Source organism: Rhinolophus sinicus, chromosome 5 (genome assembly GCF_057876585.1).
Source record: "Rhinolophus sinicus isolate RSI-liver-muscle chromosome 5, RSI-T2T, whole genome shotgun sequence".
In the NCBI taxonomy this organism is placed as follows: Eukaryota; Metazoa; Chordata; class Mammalia; order Chiroptera; family Rhinolophidae; genus Rhinolophus; species Rhinolophus sinicus.
In genome coordinates, this window is record NC_142505.1 from 76946317 (window position 1) to 76960676 (window position 14360).

At 38.9% G+C, this 14360-nt stretch overlaps 1 protein-coding gene across 2 annotated transcripts in view; it reads right to left on the reverse strand.

Moving 5' to 3' along the window:
• The window catches only part of FSTL4 (follistatin like 4), a 365854-nt gene that overhangs the window by 331835 nt on the left and 19659 nt on the right, over positions 1-14360 (reverse strand). For both annotated transcript variants that reach the window (XM_074313508.2, XM_074313507.2), the window contains exon 3: positions 514-547. In XM_074313508.2, coding sequence (XP_074169609.2) covers positions 514-547 — 34 coding nt within the window. The remainder of the gene's footprint in view (positions 1-513; positions 548-14360) is intronic.

The window sequence follows — 14360 nt, forward strand, 5'->3', positions numbered from 1 at the left end:
CTACTCTGCCAAGGAAAATAGAACATCATGGAATTGTTTTCAAAATGGAAATTAATTGGTTATTTCTACTTCAGCCTAGCTAAAGCTGCAAAAATCTAATCAGAAATATTTTTCACAGTGGCATCTTTTCCCAGATGTTGAAATACCTCAAACCATAAGCCATTATTTTACTGTTGGTGCTATCGCTATCTTTGCCAGGTGAAACTAAATAATTCCATCACATTTCATTAAAAAATGAGGCTTATTGCAAGAGACTGTAAACATGATCAAGAATAAGCCAGTTCTCTAGACCGCACCTCTGATACACGACGGCAGAACACAAAGCTCTCACAAGCAAACCGGGCCTTCACTTCTTGCAGTTCCTAGAAGCCATGTGCCAGTCAGCATCCAGAAAAGGCCACATGGAATTTCAAAGAAAAGCTGTCTACAGTCTAACATTCATCTTAGCTTCAACAAACTACTTCCAAGATCTCAACACTGAGAATGAAACCGGGACGAACGCATTTTCCCTACCTTCTCTTCTTGTGACTTCAAAGCTTCTGGATTCCTGCAAGAAAATAAAGACTGTTGTTGAAGAAAAATGTACGTGTATAGATGCTTGCAAACATCTCACCTCCTGTTAGCCATTTATTCACATACCATGTCACAAGAACATGACGTTCAGTAATGCTAGGTCTACTAAACTTTCAACACACACACACACACACAAACACGCACACACACACACACGCACACACACACACCTGTAAATGTAAACAACTTGTTGCTTTGGGGTTTAGGCAAAAAACATATAGATTGTTAATCATGCATGTTTTAAATGAGCAGAGCCAGCTCTCATGATGTTCCTTATGTGGAATCTGGGTGGTATCAAATGTTAAGGAAGAGCTTGTTGCAGGCTGATGCTCTACCCTCTACCTAGACTGCAGGTGCTGGTAGGGCCTGGGGAAACATAAGTAGGCAAGAGCCAGAATTATCTGGCTAGGAGCAGGTTCTGGTTAGTGGTGCCACAATGAAGGCCATCGTTGCTCCTGTGTGGGTCACTGGCATGATCTGGTGATGGATTATGCTCAATTCAGTAATTTCCAAAGGGTAGGAGCTAACAGACAACATGGATAGCCAGTCCAAGCCACTGACTAAATTAAGCCCTTGTTTTTCCTTAATTTAATGTCATCTTCCTGCTACGTACAGGACAAGAAGCAAAGTATTTCAGAAGCTACACAGGCAACAAGTTCGTGCATTGAAGATATTCACAGCCAAACAGGAGGCTACAGAACAAACACTAATTACTGAGAAATAAAGGGGTGATTCTGCCTTGATAAATACCAGTATATTCACATTCAGCTGGAAACATAAAGAAAAGGGTTTTTTAAATAGCCTTTCAAAATAGCACTCAAGAATGGGCAGGCTTTCAGATGGGAATAAAGGAGGGAAGGGTGTACCAGGAAGAGGGAATGGCTTAAGAAAGGTAGGGTGGGAGAAGGGTACAAGGCATGCTCAGGAAGGAGAAAAGGCTCAGTAAGAATAGGGGGGAAAGGCTGAAAACAGACACTGCAGTTTCATAACTAATAAAAAGTGTCTCTAATTCATCATAAATGACCAGTCAAGGATAAAAGCCTAATATTGCAAGTAAAGTGAAAATCCATACGAGCAACTGAAGAAAAGATAAAACAGCAAACTTGGGCCAACTCCTCACCATCACAACTAAGAAGACCGTTCAGAGCCAGCACTTTTTAAACAAATGGCATTGCCTTTCATACCTTAGCATTCTTGTCTACCATCTTTTTGGGGCCAAGAGGGGAAGGCAATATTAGAGAGGAAATTGGGGAGGCACTGAAAAGTGTGTCCTCCCCAAATTACACTCTCTGAGGGCCACCTCTGTAAGGAGTCAAAAGCCCAAGAGGAGGCCAATGGACGGTACATGTTACAGGCCAGCAGCCCATCGGCACAGCACAATTAACCAAATGAGCTTTTGGGCTGCTGCTTCCTGAAGGGTCATTCACCAGCTCAGGGTTCAGAAGAGGGAGCATGGAGAGTGGTAAGTGCAATGAAAGTTATGAAAGCCATGAGGCATATCGTGCGCGAAGCAAACCCAATCCCTCCCACGCAGTTCCTCCACTTCCTGCTCCAAGAAATAACTAGTGTTTGTGGAACAGGGAAAAGTCATAATCAGCTTTTACAGCTCTAGAAAATACTGTCTGGCAGCTTGATTGCAACTGCATAAAATTTATAAATTAACTTAGAGAAAGCTAACATCTGTATTAGGTTGTATCTTCTTTAACAATGTGGTATTTCAAGTAATTTGTTCGAGTCTACCTTTATTTCTTTCAAAAGTATTTTATAATTTTCCTGTATGTATTCTGCACATTTCTTTTTTGTATATCTTTTGTTATCATAAATGGAATTTCTCTTTCATTATATCTTCTAACTGATTTTTGTTTGTGTATATGATGGCAATTGATTTTTATATATTGCTTTTATAACCAGCCACTTGACTAAATATCTTATTGTTTGTAATAGTTTTCCCATTAGTTATTTTGGGGTTTCCATCTGTATATTTATATAACCTGTAAATGATGATTTCATCTCTTCCTTTCCATTTCCTATGTTTCTAGATGCGTCCTCTGTCTTATTTCATCAGTTAATTAATTCCTCAATTTAATGTGAAATGTTGTGGACACTGGGCTTCCTGCTCTTCTTTCCGACTTTAAGAAGAAAACCATTGGCGTGTCCCTGTTAGGTGAAAATGTTGGCTTTTGCCCCAAGGTATGTTTATTATATTAATGAAATCCAGGCGTATTTTTAAATAAATGTTTTTTCAATAAATGCTCCAGTTGTCCTCTTATTTGTTCATTTATTGGCTCTTTCCCTCCACTGGTATGTGAATTGAGATGGTGCCAGTATCTTTTTCACTCTTGCATGCTCGATGCTATAATAGAGCAGATGCTCAATACATATTTGTTGATTTAAAAAAATGTGTGTTGAATTTTATTGAATACTTTTTCTGCATTTATGAAGATGCTCATATGATTTTTTTCTCCTTAGCTTTATTATTTGATGACTTACGTAGTAGATTTGGTATTATTCAATTATCCTTGTATTTCTGGAATAAGCTTTTCTTTCTTTTTAGAAAATTCTGTCTTTTCTTTATATTTTTTACTGAGGTAACATTGGTTAATAATGCTATAATTTGATAACTGTATAGTCTTTCATGTACTCACGACCACAAGTCTAGTTTTCATCCGTTACCATATATTTGACCCCCTTTACCCATTCACCTTCCGTCAACCCTCTTCTCCTCTGATAACCAACAACCATTGTCCATATCTATGAGTTTGGTTTGCTTGTTTGTTACTTTATTGTTTTATATTCTCTACATGAGTGAAATCATGTGGTTGTCCTTTTCTGTCTGACTTATTTCACTTAGCATAATACCTTCAATATTCATCCAGGTTGTTGCAAATGGCAATATTTTATCTTTTTACACACCACCGTGTGTGTGTGTGTGTGTGTGTGTGTGTGTGTGTGTGTATATATATATATATATATATCCAACATATATATATATATGTGTGTGTGTGTGTGTGTGTGTATACACACACACACACACACACACACACACACACAGGATATATTTAAATCCATCAATTTAAATATATTGCTGGATTCTGTTTTCTATGATTTTTAAATATGTTCTTGCATTAATATTCATGAATGAGTGAATGAGAGTGGTCTATAATTTCTAGGTGCTATTTTTCTCAGTTTTAGGAATCAAAATTATACCAGTTTCATATAATGAATTTGGAAGTTTTCCTTTTATTATGATCTGAAATAGTTTAAATTAAAATGGGGGTATCTGATCTTTAAAGGTTTCTTCAACTTCATTTCTCAGTGGCCAGCTGGGATTTAAATTCCAAAGTCTGATTCCAAAGCTTATGCATGTAACAACATTTCATCTTTACTTAACTCATAAAGACAGTGAAAATTAGACGAGATAGACTTCTGCTTTGAAAGACTATGAAAGAATAGCTTGAATTAAGCCAATCCTTTTGTTAAGAGAAACTATAAAAGTTGTTTAAGGGGTTTAAATTCTCAACAAACAAACAAAAACAAAGTTTTCTGAAGGCATACGTGAGCCACAAAAACAGACAGATATTAAAGAGCCAATACCTGGACATAAGAAAAGTCCTTTGAGGGGAGCCCTATATTTGCTGCCACATTTTTCCTTTGGGGGTATTTGCAGTTTTGTATAGAAGCCAAACAGAAAGTGATGTACTAGAGCTTAAAGAAGCCTTACTGAGTTTGGGGTACCTGAAATGGGGCTACAAAAGCAGCTAGAACTTGAGGGTTTAAAATCCTGGAAAAGGGAACCAGAAATAAGTGAGCCCAGTATTCTGCAAACAGCTTCCTCTTAAGTGATATGGTTATGCCTGAGCTGCACATATAAAGGGCAAGAGGTTGAGGGAAAAAAGCAAAAAATTAGCTTCAAATAAGCTAAAAACAAACTAAGCATAGATTTTGACAATATTGTGGTGCTAAGGAGACAAAAATTAGGCTTTCCAAAAAAGAGTGGCCCTGGTAAAAGTAGCTGACTTTCAGTTAAGCTCACATACTCTCAAAGGACTTCTATTCATGAACAGACCAAGATGATCTGCCAGTATTCTATGTCTAACAAAGAAAAGTAAATCCTCTCTGGAAGACAATACATTATCCAAAGACTTTACAATTTTTCATACATAATGGCCAGCATCCAATCCAAAATTACAAGGCATGGCAGAACATGGGATCAAATGACTAAAATCCAATAAACTAGACAGAAGAAACAGACCTACAGGTTATCCAGATTTTAGAATTATCAAACACAACCTCTAGAATAATTATGACTGATAAATTCAGAAAATAGGAGAAAATATGCTGGATTTTACCATAAGATTTGAATCAATTAAATTAAGAATCAAATGGAAATTCTAGAACTGAAAATTAAATAACCGAAAGAATTTAACAGATGAATTTAACAGCAGGTTAAACATAACTAAAGAGAAGAATAATAAGATGGAAGGTAAGTCAGTAGAAAATAACCAGACTAAAGATCTGAAAGGGAAAAATAAAGAATGAAAAATACAGAAGACTATGAGAGACATTAAGGGACATGGAGAAAAGGTCTAACGAGCTTGTAATTGAAGTTTCAGAGGGAAAGGAGAGGGGAAATTAAGTAGACTCGATATTTGAAGAGACAGTGGTTGAGAATTTTCCAATATTGACGTAAGGCAGCAAGCCAGAGATTTAGGAAGCTCTCTAAGCCCCGAGCAAGACAAATACACAGAACACCATCAACAGGTACTCAAAGAAAAAGAGTTGAATATTCAAAGACAAAATCTTAAAAACAGCCAGAGGTGGGCAGTAGGGGTGGAAAGGATGTATTACAAAGGAGCAGCAGTAAGACTGACAGCTGAGTTTTCAGGAGAAAATAATGGAACCAGAAGACAATGGAATGACGTTTTTTAAATTCTGAAAAAACTTTGAATTCTATAACCAGTGAAAATATGGGTGTTTGAAAGGTAAAATAAAAATATACCTAGACAAACAAAAACTGAGAGAATACTTTGCCAGCAGATTAACAGCAAGAGCAATAGAAGGGAACACTTTGCACAAAACGAAATCTTTTCTTTTTCAGATGAATACATACTTATGCAAAAAGGAATAAAGAGCACCAGAAAGGATTGAAAAATGGATCATTCTAATTTGGCTCCTTAACACAACAATGATGCCTTTTAAGGTTATAATATTTGTAAAACTAAAATAGGTAACAATATGATCACAAACGGTCAGGAGATCTAATAGAATTGAAATATTATAATGCTGTATTACTGTCCAAAAAATGATGAAATTAGTGCTATGAGGCCAAAGGTGTGAGATAAAAGAAAAAATGACTAATGCAAAAAAGACCAAGGATGGGGGGAAAAAAGGAATAAAAAACAGAGAACAATGTGTTAGATTTAAGCACATTAAATATAACTAAATAATCCAACTAAAATACAAAAATTGACATAATAAAACAAAATTCAACTACATGATGCTTACAAGAGACACACCAAAAATAAAAGGATACAAAAATGCTGAATGTAAAAAGATAGAAAAGATAAACCACATTAACACCAACAAAGAGAAAGTGGGTGTAAAGAATTATTATTGTTATTATTATTAGTGACAAAGAGGGATGGTTCATAAAGATAACAGGACATTTTAATATAGCAATTATAAATTTGTACACACATAATAGCATAGACTAAACACATATAAAGTCAAATATAAAAGAACTAAAAAAAGAAATCCACATTGACAAATCCACAATAATGGTAGGAGAATTTAAGAAACTTCTGTCACTAACTCAGAATAAATAGAGAAAACTATCAGTAAGAATATAGAAGAGTTGAACCTCATGATGAATAAACTTGACCTAGTTGATATACACCAAACACTGTGCCCAGCAACTGCATACAGCACATTCATTTCAAATATCCAAACATTTATGAAAATTGACCATATGCTGAGCCATCAGGAAGTTCCAACAAGTGTCAAATTATTAAAATCACATAGAGAACACATGTAGTTTTCTGACTGTAGTGAAGTTAAATTAGAAATCAATAACAAAAGAAAATAGAGAAAAATATCCAAACATTTGACCCATGAATTTAAAAGTAACGTATTTTGCTGTGTATAATGTGCACTTTTTTTCCCAAATTTGTGAGGGAAAATAAGGATACACATTATAGGTACATGAGTAGTACTAATTCCGTATCTATAGAAACGTTTTTAATTCTTTTATTTATGCTTATGAGTTAAAAGTGTAATTCTCAAATCAATAACGATATCTGTATGCAAAATAATACCCTGGAATACGATAATCGGTTTTGTTGAACTTATGATGAACTTGCAATGACCAAGAGTTCTTGGCTTTCTATGATGCATAAATATTGTAAATTTGTTACCGGTACATAAAATTTCCTGTACCTTGTATCTGTTCTTGTGTTTTGTAATTATTTGTTACATAAAATTTCTTGTACCATAATATGTTAAAAAATAAATGCTAAAATTCCTTTATAATACAAAAAAACAAGTACATAAATATAAACAAATAAAATTTTGAATTAAAAAATTAAAACGAAAGATTTTTTTTCCCTGAAAGTTTGGGCAAAAAACATGGGAGTGCATTATACATAGTAGCACATTATACACGGCAAAATATGGTATATTGCATAACTCCCAAAAGAAAATCACAAAGGAAATAGAAGATATTTTGAACTGAATGACAACTGAATTATAGCATTTAAGAAATTGTGGGATGTGGCTAAAGCAGTGCTTACAGGAAAATTATAGCCTTAAATGTATATGTTAGAAAAAAAATAAAGGCTAGAAATTGATGAGCTAAGCATATATCTCAAAAAGCTAGAAAAAGAACAATTTAAGCCCATAAAAAGTAGAAGGAAAGAAATATAAGAGCATATATCAGTGAAATAAGGGTGAAATTATACCACAAAAATTTAAAGCCAAAAGTTAGTTCTTGAAAAGAATAAACCTGATAAATCCCTAAGAAGGCTGATCCAAAAAAAAAAAAAATTGTATACAGAATTCAAAATTGAGCAAGAAACTACATATACCCAGTGTCTGAGTTTATAACATAAGTGTCAACCCAATACAATGGGGAAAGGATGGCTTTCTCAGAAGATGGTGCTGGATCCATTGGCTATCCATGTGGAAGACCATGAACCATAACCTCCCACCTTAAAACCCATATAAAAATCATTTCTAGATGGACTATAGATCTCATGTAAAAGGTAAAACAATAATGTTTCTGGAAGATACCATAAGAGAATATCTTCATGACCTTTCAGTAGGTGAAAATTTCTTAAATGGGATGTGAAACACACACCAAAAAGAAAAAGAATGATATCCTGGACTTTATTAAAATGAAGACTTCTGTTCATTAAAAGATACAATTAAGACAGTGAAACGTAGAGTCATTAAGGGAATGTGTGTGTGAATGACTCTAAGGGAATGTGTGTGTGTGTGTGTGTGTGAGAGAGAGAGAGAGAGAGAGAGAGAGAGAGAGAGAGAGAGAGAGAGAGAGAGAAAGCACTCATTTGGAATAGAGAATATACTTTTGAAAATAAATAAGACAAATACAAACAACCTAATTGGAAAATGAGCAAAAGGCTCTAACAGAAACTTCACAAGTTAAAACCAAAATGGAATACTGCTATACACCACAGAGAAAATAACATTAAAAAAACAAACTGATGATACCAATATTTACAAGGAGATGAAACTGTTAACGTTTGTATTGTCAGAGGAAGCAGCACCAGGAGGACTCCCCTCACTGGTCACAGCCTCGAGTGTATGGAGACAAGAGCTGCTTCCTGCAGTTATTGCTCTTAGTTATCTCAGTGGGTCCTTTTTGGCTTTTTAACCCTTTAATATCTGTTTAGCCAATTCCCTATCTTAACACGTTGCGTACAGCGGGGTTTAAATCCCTCATATCCTTCTGTTCCGGCAGGTTTTTAAAAGAAACTACTTTAAAATGCACTCTTCTCTTTAAAGCGTAAATGCTTCTATGTCACTTATTATTTTTCTATGGAATTTTTTAGGATTTACTCACCTATGATGTTAGTAATCCCTCCTGGTGTGATACTGCAGAAAGCAGCTTCCTTTGTTATTAACGAAACACAAATAATTCAATAAAATGTGCGAAGTAAAAAGAGTCAACAGTAAAAATGAGAATTCTCGTTATCCGTCCTTAACACATGGCTCAGAAAAAACGAAGATTCTCGTGATCCATATGCAACGTGTTAAATTCTATTTAAAATAACTGGTGTCTTCCTGACCCAATAATTCCTCTGCGAGGTAAATGTCCAACATGGGTACATTCACATGAGAACCAAAACACATGTCCAAGAATGCTGACTGCAGCATGATGGGCAGTAACCAAGAACAGGGAACGACCCAAATGTCCACCAACAGTAGAATGGGTAAATACAATGGACAAGTTCACAGCCATGCGGAACAGACTCTGCAATGTGTAATAACTCGGATGGATCTAATGTTGAGCGAAAGAAAGCAGGCACAAAAGAGTACAATTTATAGGGTTTTGTTTTCATAAATTTCAGAAACACGCAAAAGCACTCTCTAGCGACAGATTAGTGATCACCTTTGGGAGGATCATGACCAAGGGGACACAAAGTGCTGGGAATGTTCTAAATTATGAGCTTGGTGACGATGACATGGTTATGTTCACCGTGTAAAAATTGAGCGCTACACTTGAGATGTGTGCACTTTCCTATATATTTCATATGCTTCCATCAAAAATTAAAAAATATAATAGGACAAGGTACCCAACAATAGACATCAGAAGTTTGTTAAAGAGGGAGAATAAATCACCCTTCCTAACTTATAGATGAAGAAGGTTCTACTGAGGGAAAGGTTGCAGCTTGCTGAAAATCACACGAGTAATAAGTGGCCAAGTCAGGGCTAGACTCAAGTCTCTGAAATCCCACCACTACACTCTGCTGCCTCAAAGCAAATACTCGATGAATATTCATGAGACACATGACAGGGACTAAAACTTGGGACTCTGAAGTTGGATGGACCTGGGCCGGATCCTGGTTTGTTCCTGCCAGTTGTACCTCTGCCACCCCCAGTGAATGATTTCACCTTCCTAAACCTCAGTTTGTTCATGTGTAAAATAAGACCCTCCTCACAAAGTTGTTGTGATGATTAAGGGAAATAATAATAAGCCTGTACCATGTTGAGCATGGTGGTTGGCTGTCCTCAAATGGTGGCTGTCATCGTCTCTACTGTCATTAACGAAGATAGCTAAGGGAGAGATGTAAGATTATTTGGGGGACGCGGGGGGCAAATGAGTTCAATGGCTGCCTCAATTATTGAGGCTAAATAAAAATCTGTCTTTCAGTACTTAAAATTCAACCCCCCTGAACCTGTAGCAGAGTGTACAGAACAAAATTCACTGACATAATTGACACCAAGGCTCAGATGCATTGCCTAAGGAAAAAATTATTTGCTGCAGAAGCTTCAAACCAGATGGTTATAAATGAGAGTCAGCGCATGGGCATTGCTTAATGACTAAATTTCTTTAACTAAAAATGTAATTTTATTATGGTATAAATCACACTTTCTTGAAGTAGGGAATTAATTTTAGATTTTTCATTCACTGTTCATAACCTTTCCACGAATTTGACAGCCAAATCATTTTAAATGTCATTTAACCAATACAATACAACAGCTTTATTCCTCATTGTACCCTTCCTGAATCCATTATCTTCCACTATAATGTAGAAGAACTTAAGTAAAAAAATTACCATTCCATAAAGCTGTATTTTACTGTGCAGTTGAACTGCATAATCTTTATTTTTGAATCAATATAATGTGAGCACTGAGTAATATTTTTCATAATCCAAAAATCGATTACAGATTTTCAGCTACCAAAAAATTATTTGACAGCAGCAGAAAGAGTATGAATGAGGACCCTGAGATCCCATCGCTGGATCCTTCTCACTTCCATTTTAGGCTGTGCTCCGTATCCTAGGCTGTCGTGAGGCTCAGGAAAAGGGTGGTCGAGCCCGGCCACAGGACAGAGGTCACACCTCCTCATCCATGTATCCAGCCATCCTCCGTTCGAGGGTCAGTCTTAGTCTGTCACTTGAAGTATTATGGGATTCAGTGGCTTCTGAGAAAATGTTGGTTCTGTGGGTTGGGAAAGTGGGGATTAAAAGCACCCACTACTAAGAAGAGAATGCCAGAAAAACAGCTTGCAAGGATCTCGACATGACCAGGTCTCCGTAGACGAAGCCAAATGAGCCTGGCACAGGTGGGGCACGACCTGCTGAGGTGGGCAGCTGCTGGCCCCCAGGTCCTGCCAGTGTCCGGATGGCAACCAGGAGCAGCACAGCCTCACTCCAGCCTCAGAAGAGCTGAGGAAGCCCCCTGCTTCAGAGCTCCCCAAGCCCCAGCTGCCTGAAGAAGCTACAAAAGGAAGCCCATGTATTCAATGTATAAACCATTTGGTACAGTGGAGCTGGAAGCATGAATCAATATTGAAATTCTGACATCCAAATTCTAAGTTTTTCATATCTGAGACGCTCTTAAAACTAATGCTTCTTTAACAACCTTTCTTACAATTTTTCATTCATTCATTTGAATTTTAAAAACTTGACTCTAACCTCTTTCATTTTGCTAGCAAGACACCATTCTGCAATTAAAACCTCCACTTGGACTGACAGGATACAGCTAAATAAAGTGATGCCTTTTGTGGCACGTATTCCATTACTGGCTCCCATTTACTGAGCACACCCCAAGCATTTGGTACATTATTCCATTTGTATCGTTCAGTTAAAGGCAGAAGGAAAACCTTCCTGTTGTTCGATTTCCAGCACGTTATTTCCGGGCCGTCAAAGACAGGCGAAGAGAGGGTTAGGGGATTAACCCTACACTCAAGGGCTAGTTTGAGAGCCAAGGGAATAATCCAGCTAAAACAGGTCTTTCTGGGCTGGGCGGGTGGGGAAGCCTGCACTTCCGCCTTCTCCTGGGACCACCTGGAGCCTGCAGCCAAGTATACAAGGAAATACCAACAAGGAGGTGCCAGCTCTGGAGAAATGCCACCTAGTGAGGGGGTCCAAGCTCGTCTCCTGTCTCACAGAGAACAACAAAATATCAGAAATCTCTTTACAAATGAAGTGCCACTCATATGTTTGAAAAAAAAAAAAAATCACTGTTCCGAAGCTACCGATAGCCTCCCTGCAGTACACGTGAGGGGGGCATCAGTTTTATTACGTCCCGGAGGGACACTGTGAAACAAGACCCTCACAGCTTCCAGGAGGGCTGAAAACCTGATTTTAGTAGTAACTGCTCCACCAGTTGCAGCCCTGAAGGAACCAGCCATATACCTCCCACTCTAGTTTACCCACCTGCAAAATGGGCAGACCAGACAGCCCCGCCAGGACAAATCAGAAACATGAGAGGAGTCCCACAGGCAATTCTGCCTAGTGCTTTCTACTGGGGAGCAGAGGGTGGCCAGTGTAGGAGACAGTGGTGACACTCTAAAGAGGAAAGGTGTTAATGACGATGCTGTGAGGATATTTGCCAGGCCTTCGGAAATTAAGATAACTTGGATGCTCATTTTCTTGTTTTTAAAAGTAAAGAACAAACAGAATATTATATAAGGATTCATGGATTTCAAAGCCTAGGTATTATTTAAAGCTAAATGTTAAAGGTTATTCATTTACAATTGAAAAAAGAAAAGTTGGCTCTGAATTTAAGGTAGTCTTCTGTGGCAAATCTACCAAAGCAACGACACAAGTAAACATTACAGTTACCTTTGACGGAATAAACGTCAATGACTAATTGATTGCTCCACCTGGTTAAACACAACCCCCTGCAAACAGCCAGATTAAGAGACTAAGAAGGAAAAAAGGGGCACTTTCCAGTTTTATCTCTCTGACAACCCAACAAATTAGAAACTAATTAAGTCTTTGATTTGGAAAATAATCCACATCTTTGCCTGAGAACAAGCAATCCCGGGGTGCGGGACCATCCTGACAGCAGTATGGGCCTCTACCTCGCCACCTTAGGGACCACTTCAAAAATAGTCACCTCCAGTGACACGAGCAGGGCTCAACACTGCCCAGCACGTCACATGCAGAGCTACTTAAGCAAACAAGTGAGGGTCACACTGGATGGTCATTACTAGAGCAGCACCTGTCTTCCCCACGATGGTCCACCTCCCATCCCAGCCCAGGGCCTGGCCTATTAAAAGTCCTAAACAAATTTATTGCAAGGATGAAATCAGATTATTTCATGATCTCCTGGCAAGAGCACGGGGCGATTGAGTTCCTCCTCGAGGCTCGTGGAACACACCAACCATCTCGGAAGCCTGGCTTCCTACGCTTTTCCTTTTTTAGGTAAGTTTTCACAGAAACAGGAACACGGTATGATGCCTTCTTCATTCTGGGAAGTTTTGTGTCCACTGGTTGTCCAGCCCAATAGGCCTCGCTCCTGTGCTGGCTTTGTTCCGGCAGACCACAGGCCCCAAGAACATCAAGACCATCTTGTGGGTGTTGGGGGGAGAACAGATGGCCCCTGGGAGGAAAGGGGGCAGGTCTACATTTTAATTATTCATCATACCCTCGAGGTACCATCCGACAGACTAGGTAACATTGCGTCAACCTGCTTAACACCATAGTCAAACCTGCCACTTTCTTTCCTTCCTGCCAGCTGTAAGCCGAGTAAGGTTTAGAATAACCTGTGTCTAGAAAATTAAAAGACAAAAAAAGAAAAGGGGCTGCCCTCCAGCACAGTCCTCAGGTCTAACTTTTCAGTCTCGTTTTTGTACATGGAATGTGGCGGGGCGGGGCGTGGTCACAGATACAAATGATCTGACATAAAGATGCAAAAAGTTCCAGAGTCCTGGTGGGGAAGGGATGGTTGAGAACGAGGCTAGAAATGCACTGCAGCCAAGGCCAGGCGGGCGGTGTCTGATAGGAATAAGGCAGAAACACCTCAAGTAGCTGATGCCCAAGGATGGCCTCTTCCCCCAAAGGGACACATGGAGACCCCTTAATCCAAGCTTCCCAACCGGAATCTCTCATCTTGCCCAGAAACAGGTCCCCTCCCCTCTGCTCCTCCTCGGCCAGTGGTTCCTCTGTCCTCCCGGGAGCCGTGGCCTCCTGGACATGTCCTCGTCCTTCTCTTCCTCTTTCATTACGACCGGCCTCTGTGGGCTCCTCTCTGTGACTGTGTTTTTGTCAGGCCCTATTCTGCTAGGCTACCACCTTGATTCTCCCCAAGACACTTAGCTCCTCACCTAGGCCTCTCAGCAGAGCTCCTAACTTATCTCCTGACCAATTCATTTGTTCACCCTTTCATTTGTTCAAGCATTCATTCATTCAATAAATATTTACTGCCCTGGGAATACAGCAGTGTCAAGATAACCACAGCCCCTGTCCCCATGAAGCTTAGGATCGCACATGGAGAGACAGACCACAAGCAAATGCAATTTATAGACCATGCATAGTAAGGCGTGCCATGGTCAACTTTAAAACTAGGAAGGGGGACAGAATGACAGGGGAAGTGTTTCCTACTTTAGATGAGGTGCTCAGGGAGGGCCCCTCCAGGATGCTCTTATTTGAGTAGAGACCTGTCCCCTGGGAGCATGACTTTGACCTTTCTGCCCAATAAGCTTCCCGCTCCATCATTATTGCCTGCCTCCAGAGTTGTGGCACCAGCAGTGAGAAGTAGGTGTGGCCCCAGAAATGGCAGTGGGCATTGCAACGGCAGCTGCTGTTTGCTGAACC